The sequence below is a fragment of the Cervus canadensis genome, chromosome 11, assembly GCF_019320065.1.
Source record: "Cervus canadensis isolate Bull #8, Minnesota chromosome 11, ASM1932006v1, whole genome shotgun sequence".
Lineage (NCBI taxonomy): Eukaryota > Metazoa > Chordata > Mammalia > Artiodactyla > Cervidae > Cervus > Cervus canadensis.
In genome coordinates, this window is record NC_057396.1 from 58,581,726 (window position 1) to 58,604,785 (window position 23,060).

The window sequence follows — 23,060 nt, forward strand, 5'->3', positions numbered from 1 at the left end:
TCCAATGCAAAGGAGAGTAGACCCTGCTGGCTTCAGCACAGCCAAAAACAAATAAATAAATAAAATAAATTATTTAGGAAAAAATGTGTACGATGTTACAGGCAACTTCATTCTGAATGACTTTCTTTTTTAAAAACTTATTGAAGTATAGTTGATTAACAGTGTTGTGTTAATTTCTGATGTATAGCAAAATGATTTGTTTATACATATATATGCATATGTATATCATTTTTCCATATTTTCCATTATGATTTATTATATTGAATGTAGATATTGAATATACTATATACCCTGTGGTATTTAGTAGGAGGACCTTTCTGTTTACCAATTCTATGTATAATAGTTTGCACTGCAGTCCCCACTCTCAATTCATTGCCCCTGCCCGCTTAACAACCACAAGTCTGTTATATTTGTGAGTCTGTTTCTTTGAATTAAACTTTCTTAATCATGTTTTTATCTTTTCATGTGTTGCTGTTGTTAAGAAAACTCTTTGAGTTTTTCTTATCTTTATAATTCTGATACATATAATTGTATGGTATCCTATATGACAGTGTGGCTTTTTATACTGATATAACAGATTTTTTTCAATGTTTCTGTGAGCTTGATGTGGAAGAAATAAATGTTTATGTGACCCTTGCTGAATGGATATAAATCTGCAGTTTTAGTTCACAGCTTATTACATACAACCCAACAATGTGTCACTTTAAGAAGTTAATGGCTAGAGGTAGTCGGAGCCAAACAGAAGCAGTTGTAATAGTTTCTAAGAATTCATCAGTCCTCTAAGTACTTTTGAGAAACTGATTGTTTTCCCGCTTTAGGGCTTTATGAATTGCTTTGTTCTTTAGTTTTTTTCTGGCTTTCTTAAGGATATCCATTTTAAATTTCTGCCCTGTCCTCTTCCTCAAATTTGTCATGAGAATAAGAGTGAGATCTTTGTTTTTCTTAATATAGTCTCATTTCTGTTCCTTCTATTGTTTCTCACTTGATACCATAGAGATTCCAGAAGCGCAGGATTTCCTGATGCCATTGTGAAAGATCATCTTCACAAGATGTATATGACATTTGAAATTTGAAAGTAAAGTTTCTTCACTTAGAAAGGTTTTTGAAGGTACTTCACTAGATATCTCAAAAAGGACTTGTTGATAAAATGGATATCTGGCAACCAGCTATGAAGAGAGAGAACATAATTGTAGGGAGGAAAAAACCTATGAATTTAGCAGTGTAGGTCACATAAGGAACATATACAGGGTCTTAACATAATTTGGAAAGAACAAGGAATTGACTTTTTTGTTCCAGTTTATTTTTTCAAGCCCTAAAATGTCTTTCATAAAGATTTTTCAAAATTAGAAGTACTAAAATCAAGCTTATGCCACTGTAAATATTTGTCTCTTCAGCTCTTAGAAATGCACAGCTGTTATTAGTGTGTGCGTGGTGGTGGGCAGCTTACTGTTCTCAGTTCGCGCTAGTTTTTAGACTTTCAACTCTTGTAGTATGCATGACTCTTGAGTGGTAGTACTCTTAGCTATGAATGAAGAACACTGTATAGAAGGAGAATCTTAAAATTGTTTATTTAGCATAGCCCATAATTTAGAAAATTTTTGTAGAACTTGACCTTTAATTCTATAAATGTTCATTTAGAACTTTGAACTCTTATCTCTTATAAAAATCTTGTCAGCAGCATTTTTTTTTCTTCATATTGCTTGATCAGCAGTAGATGTTTGATCAAATTATTAATCTATGATTCAGCTTCCTCTGAATTGTTTCAGAGGTGTTTTAGGTTAGGAGATATTCATGCTTTAACAGTTGGTTACATGGATTTTCATTTTAATAAGAAAAGTTTTGTAGTGATTCCTTTGGGACAGACTTTCCTACAAAGTAGAAGGCAATTCATTTGGCTTTCTAGAAGGGAGTTATTCATAACCTAAAGATATAAGGCTGTTTAATTTTTCTAATAATCCATTGGTAGGTACTGGCATTGGTAGATACTGTGTGATGAATTTAAGGAAATTTTCTTTTGTACTTGTTTTATAAACTAGATTTGAATTATGAATCTTAAAGTTTATTTCAATAAAAAGAGTGCTTCAGAGGAACTTTTCATTTTTAGTCAACTTTTCTGTTAATATTTCCATTTCTGAGTTTTGATTTTTACATAGCTTCAAAAAAATCTAGGGAATTATATGCTTTAGGAAATGTAGTTCTTAAATACTGTTTTTCATTAACTCTCTTCTAGCCTTTCTAAAGACTTGTATTGGCAGGGTGGATTCTAGCAGCTTTAAAATGTCCAGCGGATCACTTTCTGTTCCAAAAGCTGGAATGCTTTGCTAAGTCAGATGAAGCTTGTATTTAACATGCTGATTTGTGTTACAGTCAACACATTCCCTAGATGCTTTGTTCACAGTACTGCTGGAAAATACCCAAGACTTTAGTGTTTTCAAATAAATGTTTTGTAGGTACCAGAGACAGCAGATTTATTTTATGAAGCTTTACAGTTTGAAGTGGTTCATGCATATGCGGTTTCTTACATGAAATATTTTCGTGTCAGTAATTTCCTGGATATAATAATTGATACAGTGACCTGTTTAATAATATAGATATTAAAAATGGCCAGTGAAGACTTAAACTTACTATTCACACTAAAAACTTAACTTTCTGGCATACCCTGTCTTTTATTTCTAAGAAGACTTGCTGTTTTGTTTTTGTATAAATATGTACTTTAAACAAAGTAATTGAAAAATGAAAGCATGACTAGATACTACTTTTTATTGACTAAATATTGCTAATCATACAGTTTCATTTTCTAATTCCTGTTGTAGAACCTTGTTTAGACTAGTACTAAGGTTCTCTGTCTTTCAGGAATAAAAAGACTCTTTTATCGTCAATTTATTGGACCACATAGTGAAATACTAGTTTTAGTCTCTATTGATTGAAGAAATTACATAATGACCCAAAGCTTCAAAAGCAAGTGTGAATTAAATAATATATTTTAAGGAAAAGATTTCCTGTCATTGCTTATGAATACTTTTTTATTAATGGGGGCACATGATCCCAGGGACTTGCTCTGTGCCTGACAATTCTAGATTTAGGTGATCTAGGCCATACCTAAGATATTCAGCAGTTCATTCTCAAATGAGTAATGCTTGAAGAGCAGCCTTGTGCAAGAAAAACATTGTCACTTGACAAAAATTCAGACCTACAGACAATTTGCAAGAATAGTACAAAGAACTCCTATGTATTTTTCACCTGGATGCTTCAAATGTTAACACTTTTACCCCATTTGCATTTACCTTTTCCTCTCTATATCTGTGTTTTCTTTCCTGAACTTTTTGAGAGTACGTTGCAGACTTGATGTCCATATGCCCCTGATTTCTCTTCCATGAAAGCGAAGGCTATTTTGTTTTGTGTCTCTGTTTTCTGTAATCTGGAAGGTTTCTCAGTCTTTGTGTTGTTTCCTGATACTGACATTGTGACGAATACTGCTAGCTGTTTTATAGAATGGCCGTCAACTCGGATGTTTGTTTTCTTGTGCTCAGAAGCAGCAGAGTGAAATATATTCCTCTCAATAAGCATACCAGGAGTCACGTGATAGCAATCTATCCCATTGCTAGAGAGTTTAACATTGATTACCCGGTTAATGTGACATGTGCCCATTTCTTTTTTTTTTTGATTTAACATGTATCTTGTGGGAATGTACTTTGAAAATGTGTAATTGTCAAGAACTATGAAAGGTCTTGCAAACTAACAGATTATGAATGGCTACTGCAGAAGACAGACTCTGAGGTAAGAGATAAAGGACTTCATTTCTTACTGAGCAATGGTAGTAGTCAGCGGGTCAGTGTTTCCTCTGTTTTCCCGGCTCAGTTCCCACAGGATGATGCAAACAGGGCCGGGTGCCTCGCGCACTAGAGGAGCTGCACTGTAGGAGGGGCAGCCCAGGTTTGGAAAACGCAAATCCTTTGTAAGGGGCAGTGAGCCTGCCTGACATGCGCCCAGGAGGGAGTCATTATCTTTGTTATCCTGGGCATGAAGTAACCTGCCTTTGCTCAGAAAGACGCTATCTCTACCTTCCAAGGCTGTTCAGTATACAAATATCCTTGAGAAGAGACTCCAAAACAAAGGCATTCAGTGTCTCTGCTTGCAAGACACGGAGAAGCATGAGAGAGCCGTGGTGAATTGTTTCCCAACAATAATATCCTATTATTCTTGAAACTTTCACCATTAAAAAAATTTTTTTTTATTGGAGTATAGTTGACTTACAACATGTGTTAGTTTAAGGTATACAGCAGAGTGATTCAGTTATTCATATATTCATTCTTTTTCTTACCCACTAGTTTTTGCACCCATTGATAATTCTTGTTTAAGTCAGTTATTATGGTTGTTGCCAAGTAGTTTAATTTTTAATTCCATCATTCCTTTACATTTATTGCTTTTCCCTCTTTCCTGACTGTTATCCCACGTCACTTACTTGCGGCCCGTGGGATAGCTTCCTAAGTAAACTCCTCAAGTGAATGCGGGCCTTTGGTAAGAATCTGCATTTAATAGGGCTCAGTCACAAGGTACCTCAAACTCAGCGTATCTAAAATTGAGTTCAATTTTTCCTGTCTCATTTCTACTTTAAAATATTTTTTTTGTTCACATTTGGTTATCATTTTTTCAAGTCAGAAGCATGATTGTGACACTTCCTTCATTCCTCACCAAGTTCTGTGGCTCTATCGCCTAGTTACCTATCACTGTTGGTAATCAGTACTCTCTCATTCCATTATTTCTGCCTTTGCTCAGAGTCTGATCAGCTATTACCTGGATTATTAGGGTAGTCTTTCAACTGTTGTTTCCATTGTTGTCTCTTTCCAGTTTATTGTTCACAAATTTTCCTGAATTATCTTTCTAAAATACAAATAAGGTAAAAAAAAAAAAACACACACACAAATATGATTATATTGATTTCCTATTTAAAACATTTCAGAGACACCTCATCGCCCATAGCTTCTTAGTATGGAAGATGAAGTTCTTTGTGATCTTTCTTTTTAAAGTTGTCTTTTTTCTTCTCAAGAGAATCTTTTTCTCCAGCTGCCCCTGGCAGTAAGTATGTTCTAGAGCAGAGGTTGGCAAATTTTCTTAAAGGGCTTGATGGGAAATATTTTAGGCTTTGTAAGTGGCATATGATCCCTGTTGCGTACATTTCTTCTTTTTTTTTAAACCTTTAAAAATATAAAAGACATTCTTAGCTTGTGGGCCATACAAAAATAGTCAGGGTTGAATTTGGCTAACTGTAATTTGTGGGCCCCTGTTGTAGCCACACAAAGCCAATGTGTCATGTTTTTCATTAGTCTCTTTTCTTATACATGCTATTGGTTTGTGCTATTGGAATATCCTTCCTAAGTAGCAGACTTCTTTCCATCATCCTTCAAAATTTAGCTCAGGTTAACTTCTTAGTGAATCCTGTGTTCTTTCAGGCATATGTTAATCATCCCCCTTTTTTTGCTATCTGTGTGCACCATATATCCTTGTTACTGCCCTCATTAGAAATGTAGTTATATGTATATATGTGTTTGCCTTTTCCTAGAAGGAGCTCATTGATGAAAAAACATGCTTCATTGCTAAATCTTCCTCCTCCTAAATATTTTTACTTGATTTGAATTGAAAGAAAAATTTAAAAATTGAAAGAATGGGATGAAATAATGGTATGGCTGACTGAATAAGCTAATAAAATATATCTAAAATGGTTATATGTTTTCTGGCTCTTAAAATTAAAGAGGATATCCTCTTCTCTGGTATATTTTTTTCCTTCTATATTTAAAAATTAATGTAAATTTAGGCTATGAAAGTATAGAGAGTAAAAGAACCAGCTCCTTTGCAGCTGCCACCCTGGGTACAAAATAGTCCCTGTGGTTGGAGTCTCTCCTTCTCCCTTTCTCCTTGGCATGTTTATAATTTCTGTGCATGATTTTATACTTTTGCCACATACTTAATGTATCTAAAAACACAATATAGGTTTATTGCTGTTGACTTTTAATAAATAATACATGTTCTTCTGTAACATGTTTCTTGTTTTACATTGTTCTGAGATTTAACCATGTTGATATGTATAATTTACATTAATTCACTTTGTTGCATGTCTTTAATTCTAACATGCACAATTTTCCCCACGTTTTAACATCTTTGAAATTGTGATAATATCTTAATTAGTGTCTTAACCTTATAATTGTTTTCTTTTTGCAGTACAGAAATATGTGATGATTGTGCTATAAGCCACAGTTGTGTGTTGTATGAAAAAGTCAAAACAACTGTATCCATTCCTTTTCTGACAATTAGGTTGCTTCAAAATTTTGTTCCTGTGCAGCTGTGAACATTATTTTACCTGTTTTTTTTTTGTTTGTTTTTTTGATTAGTGCTTTTACCTTCTTATTTTTTATTTTTTTAAAACACCAAGAATACTTTGTATTGGGGTATAGCCAGTTAACAATGTTGTGATAGTTTCAGGTGAACACTGAAGGATCTCAGCCATACATAGTCATGTGTCCATTCTCCCCCAGACTCCCTTCCCATCCAGGTTGACACATAACATTGAGCAGAGTTCCATGCGCTAAACAATAGGTTTTTGTTGGTTATCCACTTTAAATGTAGCAGTGTGTACAGGACCTTCCCAGAGTCCTTAACTACCCCTTCCCCCTGGCACCCATGAGTTACTTTTCTGTGAGTCTCTTTCTGTCTTGTAAGTAAGTTCATTTGTATCATTTCTTCTTAGATTCCACATACAAGGGATGAGATGTGATGTTTTTCCTTCTCTGTATGACTTATTCACTCAGTATGACACTCTCTGGATCCATCTGTGTTGCTGCAAATGGCCTTATTTCATTCTTTTTAATGACTGAGTAGTATTCCATTTTGTGCGTACATATGTGTGTGCATATATGTACACCACGTCTTCTCTATCCATTCCTGTAAATGGATATTTAGCTTGTTTCCGTGTCTTGGCCATTGTAAACAGTGCTGCAATGAACACTGGGGTGCGTGTGTCTTTTTGGGCCATATTTTTCTCTGGATATATGTGAATTAATCTATGTGAGTTTTTTAGACATTAAAAAACTCTCATAGATTATTAACTCATTTATCATTTGAAATATATGTTGACAATTAGGTCAGTTAACAGGAATTCAAACTTCCACCCACATAATACAGTGTTTGGAAAAGGTTTTCATTTGTGGTATCATCATAATTATTTCAAGGGGTGATGTTTTAGAAAATCTATACAATAAACTAATATTAATTTTAAAGTTATATTTATGAGCTAATCCAAGATACAATGGTTAAAGTGGCATTACAATAATAAATAGTTGTGCAGTTAATAACTTTTTTCAGTCACTCTAAGTCAAGTAGTGTGATACTTGTTTTTAGCATTCTTCTTGTCCTTCAGCTTTAAAGCTCTTAAGAATGTCCTCTTTTATTCCTCAATAAAATGATGGCAAATTCTCAGTTGAAATGGAAATGAAGTTCTGATATTGATTGCATGGTGTCCAGTTACAAATATCATAAAAATGATTCTGAATGAAACTTTATTGATGTCTTAATATTCTTTATGCCCCAAAATATTCATGTACCTGAAAATATTTTAAAAATGGAAACCCTTTTTAAGTATATTTATGAAAACAAAATCTTTAAGTCTGTGGATAAACCAAACTGGAACAATTTATTATTTACATGAAACTAGATTAGAGATGGTATTGTTACCTTGAAGACTTCTGTCTCCTTTGATCTGTCAGACCTTATGAATCAGTCATTTATACAAAAATTAGAGTTGTGATAAAACTATTGTTTGCAATATCATATAAAAAAATAAGTGAAAATATTTGACACTGTAGAACAGCTTGAGTCTTTATTTGTTTAACTCTGTGCTGGACTTTGTGAAGAATGCAGAAGTAGTATGAGACTTTGATAACAAAGTCTTGCAGAGATGTTTGTACATCTGTGTTCACAGCAGCATTATTCACAGTAGTTGAACGGTAGAAGCAACCCATGTATCTTTAGATGACTGAATGGATAAAAATGTGGCATAAACATTCAGTGGGATCTTACTTAGCTTTTAAAAAGAAAATTCTGACACATGCTGCAACGTGGATTAACCTCGAGGACATTATGCTAAGTAGAATAAGCCAGTCATAAAAGGATAAATGTGTAACTAAACTTATATGAGGTACTTGGGGTAGTCAGAATTGTAGATGCAGAGTATAGAATGCTGGTTGCCAGGGGCTAGTGAGAGGGGACAATAGACAGTTGTTTAATGGGTAGAATTTTAGTTCAGAAGAGGGAAAAAAGTTCTGGATATGGACAGTGGTGATGGTTGCACAATAGTGGGAATAACTTTAATGCCACTGGGCTGTACACTTAAAAATGGTAAATTTTATGTTATGTATGTATGTTTTACCACAGTTTAAGGAAATAAAAATTAAAATGAAGTTTGAACAAGTAGAAGAAAGTTGAGTAAGGAGAATGCAAGGCATTATTATCTTTATTAAATATATTTTTGGTATCACAGAATATTTTAAATAAGAACCTGATTACATAGTACCATGTTTTAAGTTTGGCAGAAAATGATCCAGAATTTTCACATTGGCTCAGTGGGTAAAAATCCACCTGCAATGCAGGAGGCTCAGGAGACGCGCATTTGATTCCTGGGTCGGGAAGATCCCCTGGAGGAGGACATGGCAACCCACTCCAGTATTCTTACCTGGAGAATCCCATGGACAGAGGAGCCTAACGGGTACAGTCCATGGAGTTGTGAAGAGTCAGACATGACTGAAGTGGCATGAGCATGCAAAATAGTCAAAGTATTTCTATCTCTGCTCCCTCCCTCCCTTTTCAGAAGGTCCGATATTATATAAGAATATTATTATTATATTATAATGTATTATTATAAGAAAAAAGAAACCATCTCTTTATGGTTAGTGGTGGTTTGGTTATCAACATTGGTTACATTGCTGTTTCAGTAATTGTAAAAGGATGTGAAGAATTTAGATAGATATCAGATGAGTCTTAAAATTTTTTTTAGAGGAGTGGGAAAATAAGGCCTGTTAAAGTACCTGAGATTGTTAAACCTGAGGAATGGAAGCTTAATGGTTGCTCTACCAGGGGGCTTGACTGTCCTCGGAGTGACGGTACAAGTAGCTTTAGCTTTCAAATGGGTAGTATTTCAAAACTTCATTTCTTAGTTAGATGGTAAGAACAGATGACAGAGTTATGAAATACAGCTGCAGAGGTGTAACAGTATGTATTGCAATGAAAAATAATAGGAAATATGTAGTAGTGAACTAAATCAGTGTTTGGAACTTAAGCAGCTTCTGGGAGTAACGACTATACTCAGTAAAATTCATGAACACCAAGGATAAGAGACTCCTCTCAGGTTATGAGTTAATGTGATGGTGGGTGGGAGAAGGGAAAGACTTAATACCTGTGGCAGATAGTTACAGTAGCCAGTTTGATTAGTAATTTAGAGTTCCTTTTTTGTGGTCTGTTATAACAATATCTCCAGCGTTACTCCCTCCCCCCTTTTTCTTATGTGCTGTGTAAATTATGTGACATTTCTACCTTGTGTTTTAGAAAGAATTCTCTAAAATTCTTTTTGAGAATGGTACCCCAGAGCACAGTGGTTGGTGAGAGGTAATTACTTTTTCTAAGCTCTTTAGTTGGCCCTTGGATTAAGCTGATTGTTTGCCTTCTGGCTTGGCATGTTGGAAAAGGTAAAGTAGTGACAGCTGGATTCAGAAACTGCATTAGTTTCTTTCATATCTCCAGGTGAATTATCTGGCTTTCAGCTTTTGTCTGTGTTCAGTTCAGTTTAGTCGCTCAGTCGTGTCCAACTATTTGCGACCCCATGGACTGCACCACGCCAGGCTTCCCTGCTTCCCTGTCCATCACCAGCTCCTGGAGTTTGCTCAGACTCCATCGAGTCCATCGAGTCGGTGATGCCATCCAACCATCTCATCCTCTGTCGTCCCCTTCTCCTCCTGCCTTCAATCTTTCCCAGCATCAGGGTCTTTTCCAATGAGTCAGTTCTTCACATCAGGTGGCCAAAGTATTGGAGTTTTAGCTTCATCATCAGTCCTTCCAATGAGTATTCAGGACTGATTTCTTTTAGGATTGACTAGTTTGATCTCCTTGCAGTCCAAGGGATTCTCAAGAGTCTTCTCCAACACCACAGTTCAAAAGCATCAATTCTTTGGCGCTCAGCTTTTTTATAGTCCACCTCTCACATCCATAGATGACTACTGGAAAAATGACAACTTTGACTAGACAGACCTTTGTTGGCAAAGTAATGTCTCTGCTTTTTAATATGCTGTCTTGGTTGGTCATAACTTTTCTTTCAAGGAGCAAGCGTCTTTTAATTTCATGGCTGCAGTAACCATCTGCAGTGATTTTGGAGCCAAAAAAAATAAAGTCTGTCACTGTTTCCATTGTTTCCCCATCTGTTTGCCATGAAGTGATGGGACTGGATGCCATGAGCTTAGTTTTCTGAATGTTGAGCATTAAGCCAACTTTTTCACTCTCCTCTTTCACTTTCTTCAAGAGGCTCTTTGGTTCTTCTGGGCTTTGCTCATCTTACATGTTAGCAAAGTAATGCTCAAAATTCTCCAAGCCAGACTTCAACAGTACATGAACCGTGAACTTCCAGATGTTCAAGCTGGATTTAGAAAAGCCAGAGAAACCATAGATCAAATTGCCAACATCCGGTTAGATCATAGAAAAAGCAAGAGAGTTCCAGAGTTCCAAAGTTCTTCTTTATTGACTATGCCAAAGCCTTTGACTGTGTGGATCACAACAAACTGTGGAAAATTCTTAAAGAGATGGGAATACCAGACCACTTGACCTGCATCCTGAGAAATCTGTGTGCAGGTCAAGAAGCAACAGTTAGAACCGGACATGGAACAACAGACTGGTTCCAAATAAGAAAAGGAGTATGTCAAGGCTGTATATTGTCACCCTGCTTATTTAACTTATATGCAGAGTACATCATGAGAAACGCTGGGCTGGATGAAGCACAAGCTGGAATCAAGATTTCTGGGAGAAATATCAATAACCTCAGATATGCAGATGACACCACTCTTACGGCATAAAGTTGTCCATGTAACACCTTGGTTTAACATGGCATGGATTGGCCTAGGAGGGTATACCTTTTATTATCTAGAACTTCAACCTGATGTTTCAGACTTGAGGGCCCTGAATTGGTCAGACTTGAATTTGCCTAGGGTTTTGTACAGACTAGATCATTGAGTCTCAGATGTTAGTGTGAATCTAAATGGCCTTGGGAACTTGTACACATATAGATATTTGAACCTCATTGCAGACTTACTGAACAAGAATCTTTCTGGAATTTTAAAAATATTTTTATTGAAGTTGGTATTAAGGAAAAATGTAAGCATTCAAAAGGAGACAGGATAGTATGATGAACCCCTTTTTACTTACAGTCAAACTCCTATGATAATTTATGGCTAATCTCATTTTATCTATATCCCCATTCACTTTCTCTTTATTGAAGCATATCCCAAGTATATTATTTCATGTTGAAATTTTTTATGTATATGTTTTATTAGGTTTCCAGATGATTAAAAAACTTTTTTGAACAGTTAATACATGTACAAAGTAAAAAATAAGGTGGTTAAAAGAGCATATAAAGTAAATCTTTCTCATTGCCCCCAGTAGTCTTACTATTCTCTAAGGCAAAGCAGCCTACAACTTATTTATGTATGTACAGATACTAATATATGTGCAAAAATATAGATATATAATTCCCCCTTTAATTAAACATATATGGTAATATCTATTGTAAAGTACACATTTTCCTAAATTTTGCCTTTTTCATATTACAATATTGGGAATCAGGTTGTAGCAGGCTAAATAGGTGGTTTTCATTCTTTTTCAAAAAGATTCTAGTTGGTCTGTGTATCAGAGCGTATCTAACTCGTGCCTTTTGCGTGGATGTTTTGGTTGTTTCCAGTGCTGTATCTCTTTGCACACAGTGCTCCATGAGTACCATGTACCATATCTGAATTGTCTGAGTCTTGATCAGAGAACATGCATGTATGTGTGCTAAATCACTTCAGTCATGTCAGAGTCTTTGTGACCCAATGGACTGTAGCCCACCAGGCTCCTCTGTCCATGGGATTAACCAGGCTCACTAGTTCCATTTTAAGAATTATTTTCATGTCTCTCCTGTTTGTTCATGCTTTTCTTTAGATCTGTTAGTATATTTACAATTGCTATTTTAGGAATTTTGTTTATTGACTGTCATTCTGTGTATATCTGGGATTGTGGGTTACAGAAGGGATTTGAAATAAGAATGGTCATGTTAAGTTATTGAAGATGAGATTGGGGAGCTTCACAGTGTTAAACAAGCTGGATATGTTTAGAAGGAGTTATTGATGTGGCTTTGCATCATTAAAAAGATGATAAATTGGTGGAGTTTGAAAAACTCCCCTGAGTAACAGCATAGAATAGATGCCAACAAGATTTTAAGAAAATGGATAAAAAGGTTTAGATAATAATAATAACTTAGGTAATAAGTTTTTGTAGCTGATTTCTTACCAAAGCCAGGTCAACTTAGGAAAGTGGTAGTTAGTAACAAGAATTGTTTAGGAAGTTGAAAGAGGCATAAATTTATGCCTTTTACCTGAAGGGGCAGTGTACCTTCCTGTTCATTTTACTTCACCTCAGGTATATGACCTTGAATCAACTAACTCGTCCCTTTGGGCTTCCCAGGTGGCGATAGTGGTAAAGAACCCGCCTGCCGATGCAGGAGACATAAGAGATGCAGGTTCGATCCCTGTGTTGGGAGGATCCCCTGGAGGAGGGCATGGCAACCCACTCCAGTATTTTTGCCTGGAGAATCCCATGGATAGAGGAGCTTGGTGGGCTACAGTCTGTAGGGTCGCAGAGAGTTGGACATGCCTGAAGCAACTTAGCATGCATGCATTGAGCTTTAATTTTCTTAACAGCAAACTTGGAGTACATAAAATACTGCAAATAAAGCATTTGTCAAACTGTTGCATAGTAGGTGGTAGCTCTTATTATTTTAAGTATTGCATATATTACATATTGTAATGGCAATCTGTTGGTTATTTTATTTATTTATTTGACTGTGCTGGGTCTTAGTTGCTGCATACGGGATCTAGTTCCCCAACCAGGAGCCAACCCCACATCCCCTGCATTGGGAGCAAGGAGTCCTAACCACTGGACCACCAGGAAAGTCCCATTTTTTAGAAGAATGGAAATATTTTGAAATCAAATCCCAAACAACATTTATTAAAAACAAACTTTATATTCTGAGTACTTTGTTTTAGATCTAGTGAGAAAAAGACTGTTTTATACAGTGACTATTATAACCTAATGTCAGTCATGTCATATGCCTGGAGCAAGAGCGGTGAGTGTATGTGTTCTAGGAAAGGCTTCATCAGGAAGGTATTGTGTTAGAAATTCCCTGGTGGTCCAGTGGTTAGAGCTCAGTGGTTTCGCTGCTTCACTGCTGAGGACTGGACCAAAAGAAGAAAAAGAAGGACAACCACTGTATCACTTTGATTTGAATGTAAAGGAATTTACTGTTAATATATGTTCAGGGATGATGTGAAAAGGACTTCAAAGAGAACATCATGAAAATGACTCACATACTTATTTTTACAATTGATTTTTTTCCCCCAAGGTAGTTCTTGAGCTTTAAGTTTAAGGAATATGACAACATTTGTGTAATATATATTTTCTGGTTTGATCATTGGCTCATAAATGATATATTGGTAATAGAATGCTTACTTTTGCCAGATGTATACAGCTTAAGGGTCTGTACATTTTCTTTTGGAGGGAAAATAGTTGGTACAGTTCCTTGGGCATATCTTAGCCATTGTGGCTTGTTAGTAAATATTGATTGATTGAAGGTTCTCAACTATTTAGTCCCAACCTTTCATGCAGTGCACAAAATATCTGAAACACTAATTAACTAAAATGGAGACAGTGAAAATGTCTATCTTCTCCAAGGTGAAGAAAATCTTCGTGGAACTTAACTGTTTTTATAAATTATGGACTTGGTTCGTTAAAAGTTTTCTTGGCGAGAGTTAAAAAATTGAACTTTTGTAGCTAATGTGATCCTTTTTTGTTTGTTGGTTTGTTTTTGTAGGTATGGCCTCACAAGTCTTGGTCTACCCACCGTATATTTATCAAACCCAGTCAAGTGCCTTTTGTAGTGTGAAGAAACTCAAAGTAGAGCCAAGCAGTTGTGTATTCCAGGAAAGAAACTATCCACGGACCTATGTGAATGGTAGAAACGTTGGAAATTCTCATCCTCCCACGAAGGGTAGTGCTTTTCAGACAAAGATACCATTTAACAGACCTCGGGGACACAACCTTTCATTGCAGACAAGTGCTGTTGTTATAAAAAACACTGCGGGTGCTACAAAGGTTATAGCAGCTCAGGCGCCGCAAACTCAAGTGGAGGCACCTCAGATCGGGGCGTGGCGGCACAGGTTCAGTTTCCTCGAAGGCCCCCAGCGATGTGGATTGAAGCGCAAGAGTGAGGAGCTGGATAATCATAGCAGCGCAATGCAGATTGTCGATGAGGTGTCCATACTTCCTGCAATGTTGCAAACCAACATGGGGAACCCAGTGACAGTTGTGACAGCCACCACAGGAACCAAGCAGAACTGTACCACTGGGGAAGGTGACTATCAGTTAGTACAACATGAAGTCTTGTGCTCCATGAAAAATACTTACGAAGTACTTGATTTCCTTGGTCGAGGCACTTTTGGCCAGGTAGTCAAATGCTGGAAAAGAGGGACAAATGAAATTGTAGCAATCAAAATTTTGAAGAACCACCCTTCATATGCACGTCAAGGTCAGATAGAAGTGAGCATATTAGCAAGGCTCAGTACTGAAAATGCTGATGAATATAACTTTGTACGCGCTTACGAATGCTTTCAGCACCGTAACCATACTTGTTTAGTCTTTGAGATGCTGGAACAAAACTTATATGACTTTCTGAAACAGAATAAGTTCAGTCCCCTGCCACTAAAAGTCATTCGACCCATTCTTCAGCAAGTGGCTACTGCACTGAAAAAACTGAAAAGTCTTGGATTAATTCACGCAGACCTCAAACCAGAGAATATTATGTTGGTGGATCCTGTTCGACAGCCATACAGGGTTAAAGTAATAGACTTTGGGTCAGCCAGTCACGTGTCAAAGACTGTTTGTTCAACATATCTGCAATCTCGGTACTACAGGTAGGTGATAATTATTTTTTGGTTATTTGATAAGTGTTGAATTTTTGCTGATTGAAATAATTTTGTGTGTGTATGTGGTGAAAAAGACTGCTTTGGATACATAGAGATCAAGATAAGTTCAATTTAGGTTTGAGGCTTTAAAAATTTAGGCATAAAATCTGCTCAAGCAGAATAGAAATTTCTACTGCAAATTTCTGTGCTTAAGACATCTGGTTATTTTTATTGTTAATGGAAGACCTGAAGGATTGATAGGTGGTTAATGATGATTAAATGGAAGTCTAAATATTGAGAAAGGGTTTATAGTAAATTTTGTATATTTCTTTGGGCATTTTTTTGGAGAAGGAAATGGCAACCCACTCCAGTAATCTTGCCTGGAGAATTCCATGGACAGAGGAGCCTGGTAGGCTACAGTCCATGGGGTTGCAGAGTCAGGCATGACTGAGCAGTAGTCACTTACTTGGGCATTTTTCAGTGCTTAAGAAAACTAGCTTTTTAAAGACACATCTGATATAACTGAACATTTAGAAAAGTTTTAAAAATATAGAAAGTCACTTTGATTAGTAATTTTAAGATTTAAACTCACTTCCATGGCTACCACAAATGTTCAAGCTGCTTTTTCGTAACAAGTTTGGTTATGTTCTTTACATATATGTTTTAGGTAATGCTATTTTGATGTTCGTACTATGGGCGGAATTTAAAGAAGAAAATAATTTCCGTGTACTGCAATGGCATGATTAATATAATGCTAGCCTGGAGTACAATAAATGGTCTTGAGGGTAGCTAATCATGACCAAGATTCAGAATATCTTAAGTTTGTAAATGTTTTTTAAAATTCATAGTCTTATAATTTTGAGAAATTCTTTTCATTTCAGCTTAAATGAGTTTTATGGTCTTGGTGTATTCTGGAGCCCCACAAACCCCAACACAGTGGGCAAATAAAAGATCTGACAATATTGGCCATTATTAATATGTTCATAAATAGACAAAAACATGAAGTTTATTGTTGGAAATTGTTAAAACAGGAGGAAAGAAACCCACGTTATGTCACTTGGTTGATAATTAAGTTTACTAAAATATATATTAGAAATTAGAAGTATAGCCTAAATTACCCTTTATATTCCTAATGTTATAATTTTTAGTCTGAGAGTACTAGGTGCTGTTCTTAAAACCTTTTAGATGATTTAAAAGGTATTGTAGCAGTGTCATGAGTCTTAATTGATATCTCCTCTAATTGGATTTGTTTGACCCTCTGTGCTCCTGACCAAAAACAAATTTTTTTCCCCAGTTTAATGTAACACAAAATTAACTTTTAGTTAATTTTTGTCTGGAAAAATTACTTTAATATCTGATTTAACAGCATGAGAGAAATAGTGTTTCCCTTTTTCCTTGTGTTTTGTGGATTCTGTCTTTTTATGAGTTTTGAGCAGTCAGCTCGCATATTATATAAACCCCCAGGCTCCAGCTGCTTGGGCTCTATATTTAGTTCACTTGTTAGTAAATGACTTCATTATATTTGGGTCCTGCATTATTCGGCCTATCAGATTTAGTTATGTGTAATACCTTGACTCCTTTTCTTTATTTGAAATATTTTCTTTTGGATGAGAGTAAAAAAAGAGCTTTATTTTTATACTTGAGATGATCTGTTTATTAAATGTTTCAAGAGAGTAAAAGAAATCCTTGAAAAAGCAGTCTAAAATACTAAATATTTTATGATATTGGTTTTTAGCATTAGGCTTTTGCACAAATAGCCTCTTTTGGGAATGGAAAAATAAGGTATGAATAATTGCTGAGTACAACTAGTAGTTTCTAATTTGTTTTTATACATAAATTTCTAGTAAATAATTTACCTGAATTTCAGAGGCTATATAGGTGCTAGACTTAAAAGTTCTATGTTTAGAGTTAAAAAAAAAAGTTTTTAATTATAACAAGTCTAGTGTTATTTAGCATTTTGGTTGCTGTTGCGTGGATAACAAAAATTTAAAAATGGAGTTTCTGTCAATTGGGTTCACAGGTTAAAAGAGTTAGGAAATATGGTAAATTGGTGAAAATGTAATGTAGTTCTTAATCAGGTACTGTTTTAGTGTTTTGTATAATTTAGCATAAAAATAGCAGGTAACCATTATTTTTCAGCATTTGTGTGTACTTTATCAATTCTACCTTGGTTTGACTGAGTTTACTTATAAACCTGATGAGGCAATAAGGAAAAGTGTCTCACTCATACTTGATTTTTTTACTCTTTGTTTAAAATATATTGTACTTAAAAAACGAAAGCAGGAAGTGGAAGCTTACCAAATTAAATATTTTTGAACTAATCACAGTGGAAACACGTAGCCCAAGTTCTAAAGTAAACGATTTGTGTTTAAACACAGGTTCGTGTGTTACTGTTTCTCTGACCCGTGCAGCACAGAAACATAGTGGGGATATCTTAAAATAGACAGAGGGTGGTGGCCAGAAATTGTTGACTGCTATAGATGGTGAGGCTGTCTAGCTCTTGTAGTGATATAAGCCAGAAGTACATGCTAAGGGCATTGATTTGCTCAAGGTCAGCATGTTCTAAATTCAGCTGCTTGAGTATGGTTTCTGTCAGGAGCACGTAGGGCTCCTCAATGCATAAAAGGTTTTAGCAGCAGAAGGGGCTGTATTTATGAGGTGTGGTGGCAACATTCAGGTCATAAATATCTTTTTCTTCTTTTTTTAAATGTAGAATTTTAGCCTGTGGTTCTGAGTCATTTCAGAACATAGAGACAGGAAAGTGGGCTGGAAAGTAACCTGTATAGCGGTTGTATTCTTTGCTACTTGACTGAATAATTTAGCATTAATTTTTAGCATTAGTGGTTGTTGAAGTAAATGCTGCTTTTTTTGCGTATAATAGTTGACAAAGAGACATGTAAAGTAAAAAAACAATTCGGGCTTACCAGCTTTTCTTTAGCTCATTCCCAACCCCTCATGCCTTTTTTAAACCCTAAGTATCAAAGACAGTTTCTGTAACAAAATTAAGACATACAGGATGACCTATTAATAAAATAACCAGTATTTTATACTGGTTATTTTATACTGGGTACTTTTTTCAAGTGCTTCTACATAAAATTCCTAGTTTGTTTTTCCTATCTCAATTTCTGTGTTCTTAGATAAAACACTTGGTGGAATTCCTGTTTAAAAAGTAGAAAACAGGCTTATACAAGTCAGACATGTCCAAGTTTACAGTGCAAGTTTATCACAATTTTTGTTGAGTCCTTTCTGTGTGCTGTGTTAGGTGCTAGGGATACAGAGGTGATAAAAACAGTTTCCTCATTTAATGGAGGAGAAAAATAGTTTGTCTCGAGAAGTTCTAGGGTAGAACCCTGTGTAGGGTGCTTTGGGAACCCAGAGGAGGGCACTGAGCCTAATCTGAGGGTTTAGAGAGGGGTCTGGGGAGAGATGACTCGACATGAATGAGCCTGGAAAGGAGAGAAGGGGTTAGTCATTTAGTCTTTTTTTCTTTCTGGCTTGTGGGATTTTACTTCCCTGACCAGGGACTGAACCTGGGCCGTAGCCGTGAAAGCGCCGAGTCTTGGGGAATGCCAAGGATGGACTCGTCTTAAGGAGTGTTCTCTGTCCCACAGCCACCCTTACCTAAAAGCTCAATATTGGCTGAAATTGCTGGTAGCTTTTTGTCTGTATCAGAGAACTTGCTTTTGTTTGGGAATCTTTATTACAAACATAAAGTTTGTCAGTTGGGTTTAGTTTTAACAGACGTTTTAATAGAAGATTTCCTAAGTCTATAATGTGATTTTCAATGCCATAGATTGTGGTCACAGACATAAATTCCTCCATATATCAGGCCTTCAAATAAAAATTTTGACAGAGCTCTTAAAAGGTTTTCTTTTTTAAAACAGCTTTATTGAGGTATAATTTACATATTCTGAATTTTATCCATTTAAAGTGTACATTCGTCGTCCTTTAGTGTATTCACAGTTGTGCATCATCACCACAGTTTTAGAACATTTTCTTTATCCCCTAAGAATCCCCATTCCTGCTCCCTAGCACGCTTTAGGCATCTTTCCCCGATCTTCCCACCCCTCTAGCCCTAGGCAACCAAAAATCTGCTTTCTGTCTCTACAAATTTGCATATTCCAAACATCTCATATGAATGTAATCATATAATATGTTGTTCTTTTTAACTGGCTTCCCCCCCCACCCCCGACTTAGCATAATGTTTTCAAGATTCATCTATGTTGTAGCAGGTATCAGCATTTCATTTTTTTATTGTTGACAAATAATTCCATTTATAGATATGCCACATTTTGTATATCCATTCATCAGTTGATGGAGAGCTCAGTGAAAAGACAATGTGAATAGAAAACTCTAATCTGGCCCATGTTTAAGTCTCATTCAAAATACTTAGTGCCTGTAAAGTGTATTGTGCTGGGTGCTGCTTATTCATTGAGGAGCAAAAATAAAGACCCTACCATCATGATGTTTACAATCTAATGTGTAGATATCCAGAAAAGTAAAGTATTCTAATGGGGAAAGAACAGGGACAGAGACTAACAAGATAAACTTATTTTTTTGTTTTGTCTTAATTATTGTAGGCAATAAAAAGTTGCAGAAATAGTGCAAAGAATTTTTTTTTATGCCCTTGACCTAGATTCTCTAAGTGTTTCAAATTTACCACCCCTGTTTCATCCTCTTTCTCTTTCTATGTGTGTCATAATCAGATACACATGTACATTTGTTGTTGTTACATTGTTGTGAGAGCAAGTTTTAGATGTAAAACCCCTTTACCTCTAAATACTTAACTATATATAAGAGGTTGTGTGTGTTCCTAAACTTAAGGAGATCCTGTTGTATAACCCCAGTGCAATAATCAGAATCATTGTTGGCTGACATCAGTATTATTGATTTGATGAACTGAACTGCTCAATACTATTTGATTTAAGGGAATTAAAATCAATTCAGTACTAATAGCTTATTTACAGACTTAATTCAGATTTTACCCAGTTGTCATGCTTTGCTGTATATACACAATGGAATACTACTTAGCCATGAAAAAGAATGAAACTTTGCCTTATGGATGTACTTGGAGGGTACAATGCTAAGTGAAATAAATCAGTCAGAGAAAAACAAATACTGTATGATAACATATGAAATCTAAAAATAAAGTAAACTAGTGAGCGTAACAAAAAAGAAACATAGATATAGAGAACAAACTAGTTCTCATTGGGGCAAGGAAAGAGGGGAGAGGAGAGGCAAGATAGCGGTAAGGAATTAAGAGGCACAAACTATTATGTATAAAATAAGATACAAGCATATATTGTAAAACACAGGGAATATAGCTAATATTCTATAACAACTGTAAATGGAGTATAACCTTTAAAAATTGTGAATCACTGTGTTGTACTTTTATATACTTGAAACATATACTACTGTACTTCAACTATGTGACACTTTTGAAGAGTACAGACCAGTTATTTTGTACAGTGTGGTCAGTTTGAGTTTGATGTTTTCAGGTTAAGTATTTTAACTTACAGAAATGATGTTTTGTCCTCAAATATTGGGAGGCATATGCTGTCAATTTGTCTCGTTACTGGTAGTGTTAACTTGATCACTTGATTGAGGTGCTTGGTGGCTGCCAGACTTTTCCACCATGAGGTTTATTTTTGTATATTGTGGAGAGATTCTTCGAGACTATTCACAGATACTGTTTCTTATCTCATTTTCATAGACCAGTTTTAGCATCCATTGATGAATATGGCCTTTAACAGCTATTAACTTAGGGGTTGCAAAATGATGATTTTCAAACTCTATCATTCCTCTATGTAAGGAATTCTACTCTGTTGTTGTATAGACTTACAGGTTCATATGCAGTGGGTTGTAATTCATTCCTTGTCATTTGCTTTACTACACAGTTGTCCTAAATTGTCTAGCAAGAGCCTTTTTGTTTTATTTTATTATTACTATTATTATTTTTTCTTTTATTTTTAAATTTAATTCCTTTATTTATTTTTGGCTGTGTGCGCTTTCTCTAGCTGGGGTGAGCGGGGGCTATTCCAGCGATGCTGCACAGGCTTCTCATTGCGGTGGCTTTTCTTGTCGCAGAGCATGGGCCCGAGAGCACAGGTTCCGTACTTGCAGCACACAGGCTTAGCTGCTCTGCAGCATGTGGGATCTTCCTGCTTCAGGGATTGAACCCGTGTCTCCTGCATTGGCAGGCGGATTCTTTACCACTGAGCCACCAGGGAAGCCCTAGGAAGAGTAAGTTTGCTCTTGCCTTTGACATGGCGCCATCCTGCCTTGAGCGCTTACTTGCTGGCCTCACAGGGTGTTCAGGTTTACTTTGTACCTTTCTTGTTCCATGCTTCCTACTGGCTATTTTTCTAAAGTGCTCTGGTTCCTTTTATTGGAGATTATAGTAAAGCAATGAATTCATACTGATTATGTTTAGTTCCCTCACCTCAGAGTTCATTCTATCCTTCTTCCTTTATTTATGATCTCTTCTCTTTTATCAAGAAACTTGGCTCTCATTATCCACAATGTTACTTATTTGCTCAATTTCAGAATTCAAGTAGTTTTGGAATTGCTAACCCATACCACTGCTAATTTACTAAAAAGAGTACACATTTATTTGTAGTTCTTTTGTTCTTAACCTTAGACTTAGAGAATGTGTTCAAAGTACTATATTCCAGAGTTACTTAGGTTAGTTCTTCCTCAACCCCCTTCCCCTATCTTCAGTGTGATTGTTTTTTATTTGAAATATAATTAAGTTTGTTTCATTATATTCCATTTTGGGGCCTCTGTGTTCTTGTTTATTTATTAGACTATATGAAATATTAAATAGTTAATGTCAGTATATATGACTTGTGAGGATGATACTTTATATATTTGCACATTAATAGGTTTTAAAAGTAAGTTTTATGATACTCTTGCTATATAGGTGTGATATTAGTTTATAAGATAACAATACATAATACACGTGCTAAGTAATATAGTCAGGTGTAGGACAAAATTTTTTTGTAAAAGCTTGGTCACAGAGTTTGTTAATTCTGTTGATTATAGATGTAAAATATGTAATAAATGTAATGCCATATAAACAGCTGATCAATATTTTATGTCAGATTGGAATGACTATATTCTAGAATTGCATATAACTGTTAGTTATTCACAGGTTAAAATGAAAACTTTTGTAATGATTTATAAAATTTAAGTCGAATGAAAGTCTTTAACTTCTAAGGTTTTATTAGTTTTTCCTCTTGTGCTATATAGCTTTGTTTCAAAGGTGTATATAGTCTCTTGAATGTACTTGAATAGAATGTAATGACATCATGGATTAGATGTCAGTCCTGACCACACACACCTCAGGATGCATGTGCCTATTTGTTTCTGAGTCTTCAGCATTTTGCTGTGAATGGAATTCAGCTCCCGGGATGTTGTTAGCAGAGTGCCTGCTGCCACAGAACAGTGCCAGTTCAGTGGCCAGTGAATAATTTAGGCATCAGTTGGTGTGGCGAGATTGTGTTACTTAGGAGAGAATCTAATACATGTGCTAAACTTTGACATTAAAAAAAAAATGTGTTTTTTCTTTTTTTGAGAGAACAGTGAATTATAGAAAGTTTCAGATTTATTTATCTAAAACCAGTGTACTAATTAAAATTTTTTTGATTTAATGTTTTTAAAATTATATTAGTTGTGGATGCTCTCTGTCAGAAAAAAATTCAGTAATAGAGAAGGCCAAGAAGCAAAACAGGAACAATGTCCCCCTTTATTGCGACTCTGCCTTGTAATTTTTATAGTATGTTTTATACTTTATAAGCACTTCTCTGTGGTGTATGT

General features: G+C 35.6%; 1 protein-coding gene across 7 annotated transcripts in view; it reads left to right on the top strand.

Moving 5' to 3' along the window:
• The window catches only part of HIPK3 (homeodomain interacting protein kinase 3), an 82,203-nt gene that overhangs the window by 10,813 nt on the left and 48,330 nt on the right, over positions 1-23,060 (top strand). For 6 of the 7 annotated variants that reach the window (XM_043481127.1, XM_043481132.1, XM_043481130.1 and 3 more), the window contains exon 2: positions 14,153-15,251. In XM_043481127.1, the coding sequence (XP_043337062.1) occupies positions 14,155-15,251 (1,097 nt within the window). In that variant the 5' untranslated portion in view covers positions 14,153-14,154. Of the gene's footprint in view, positions 1-14,150; positions 15,252-23,060 lie in introns of those variants that run through there. The other variant, XM_043481131.1, reaches the window with a different exon arrangement.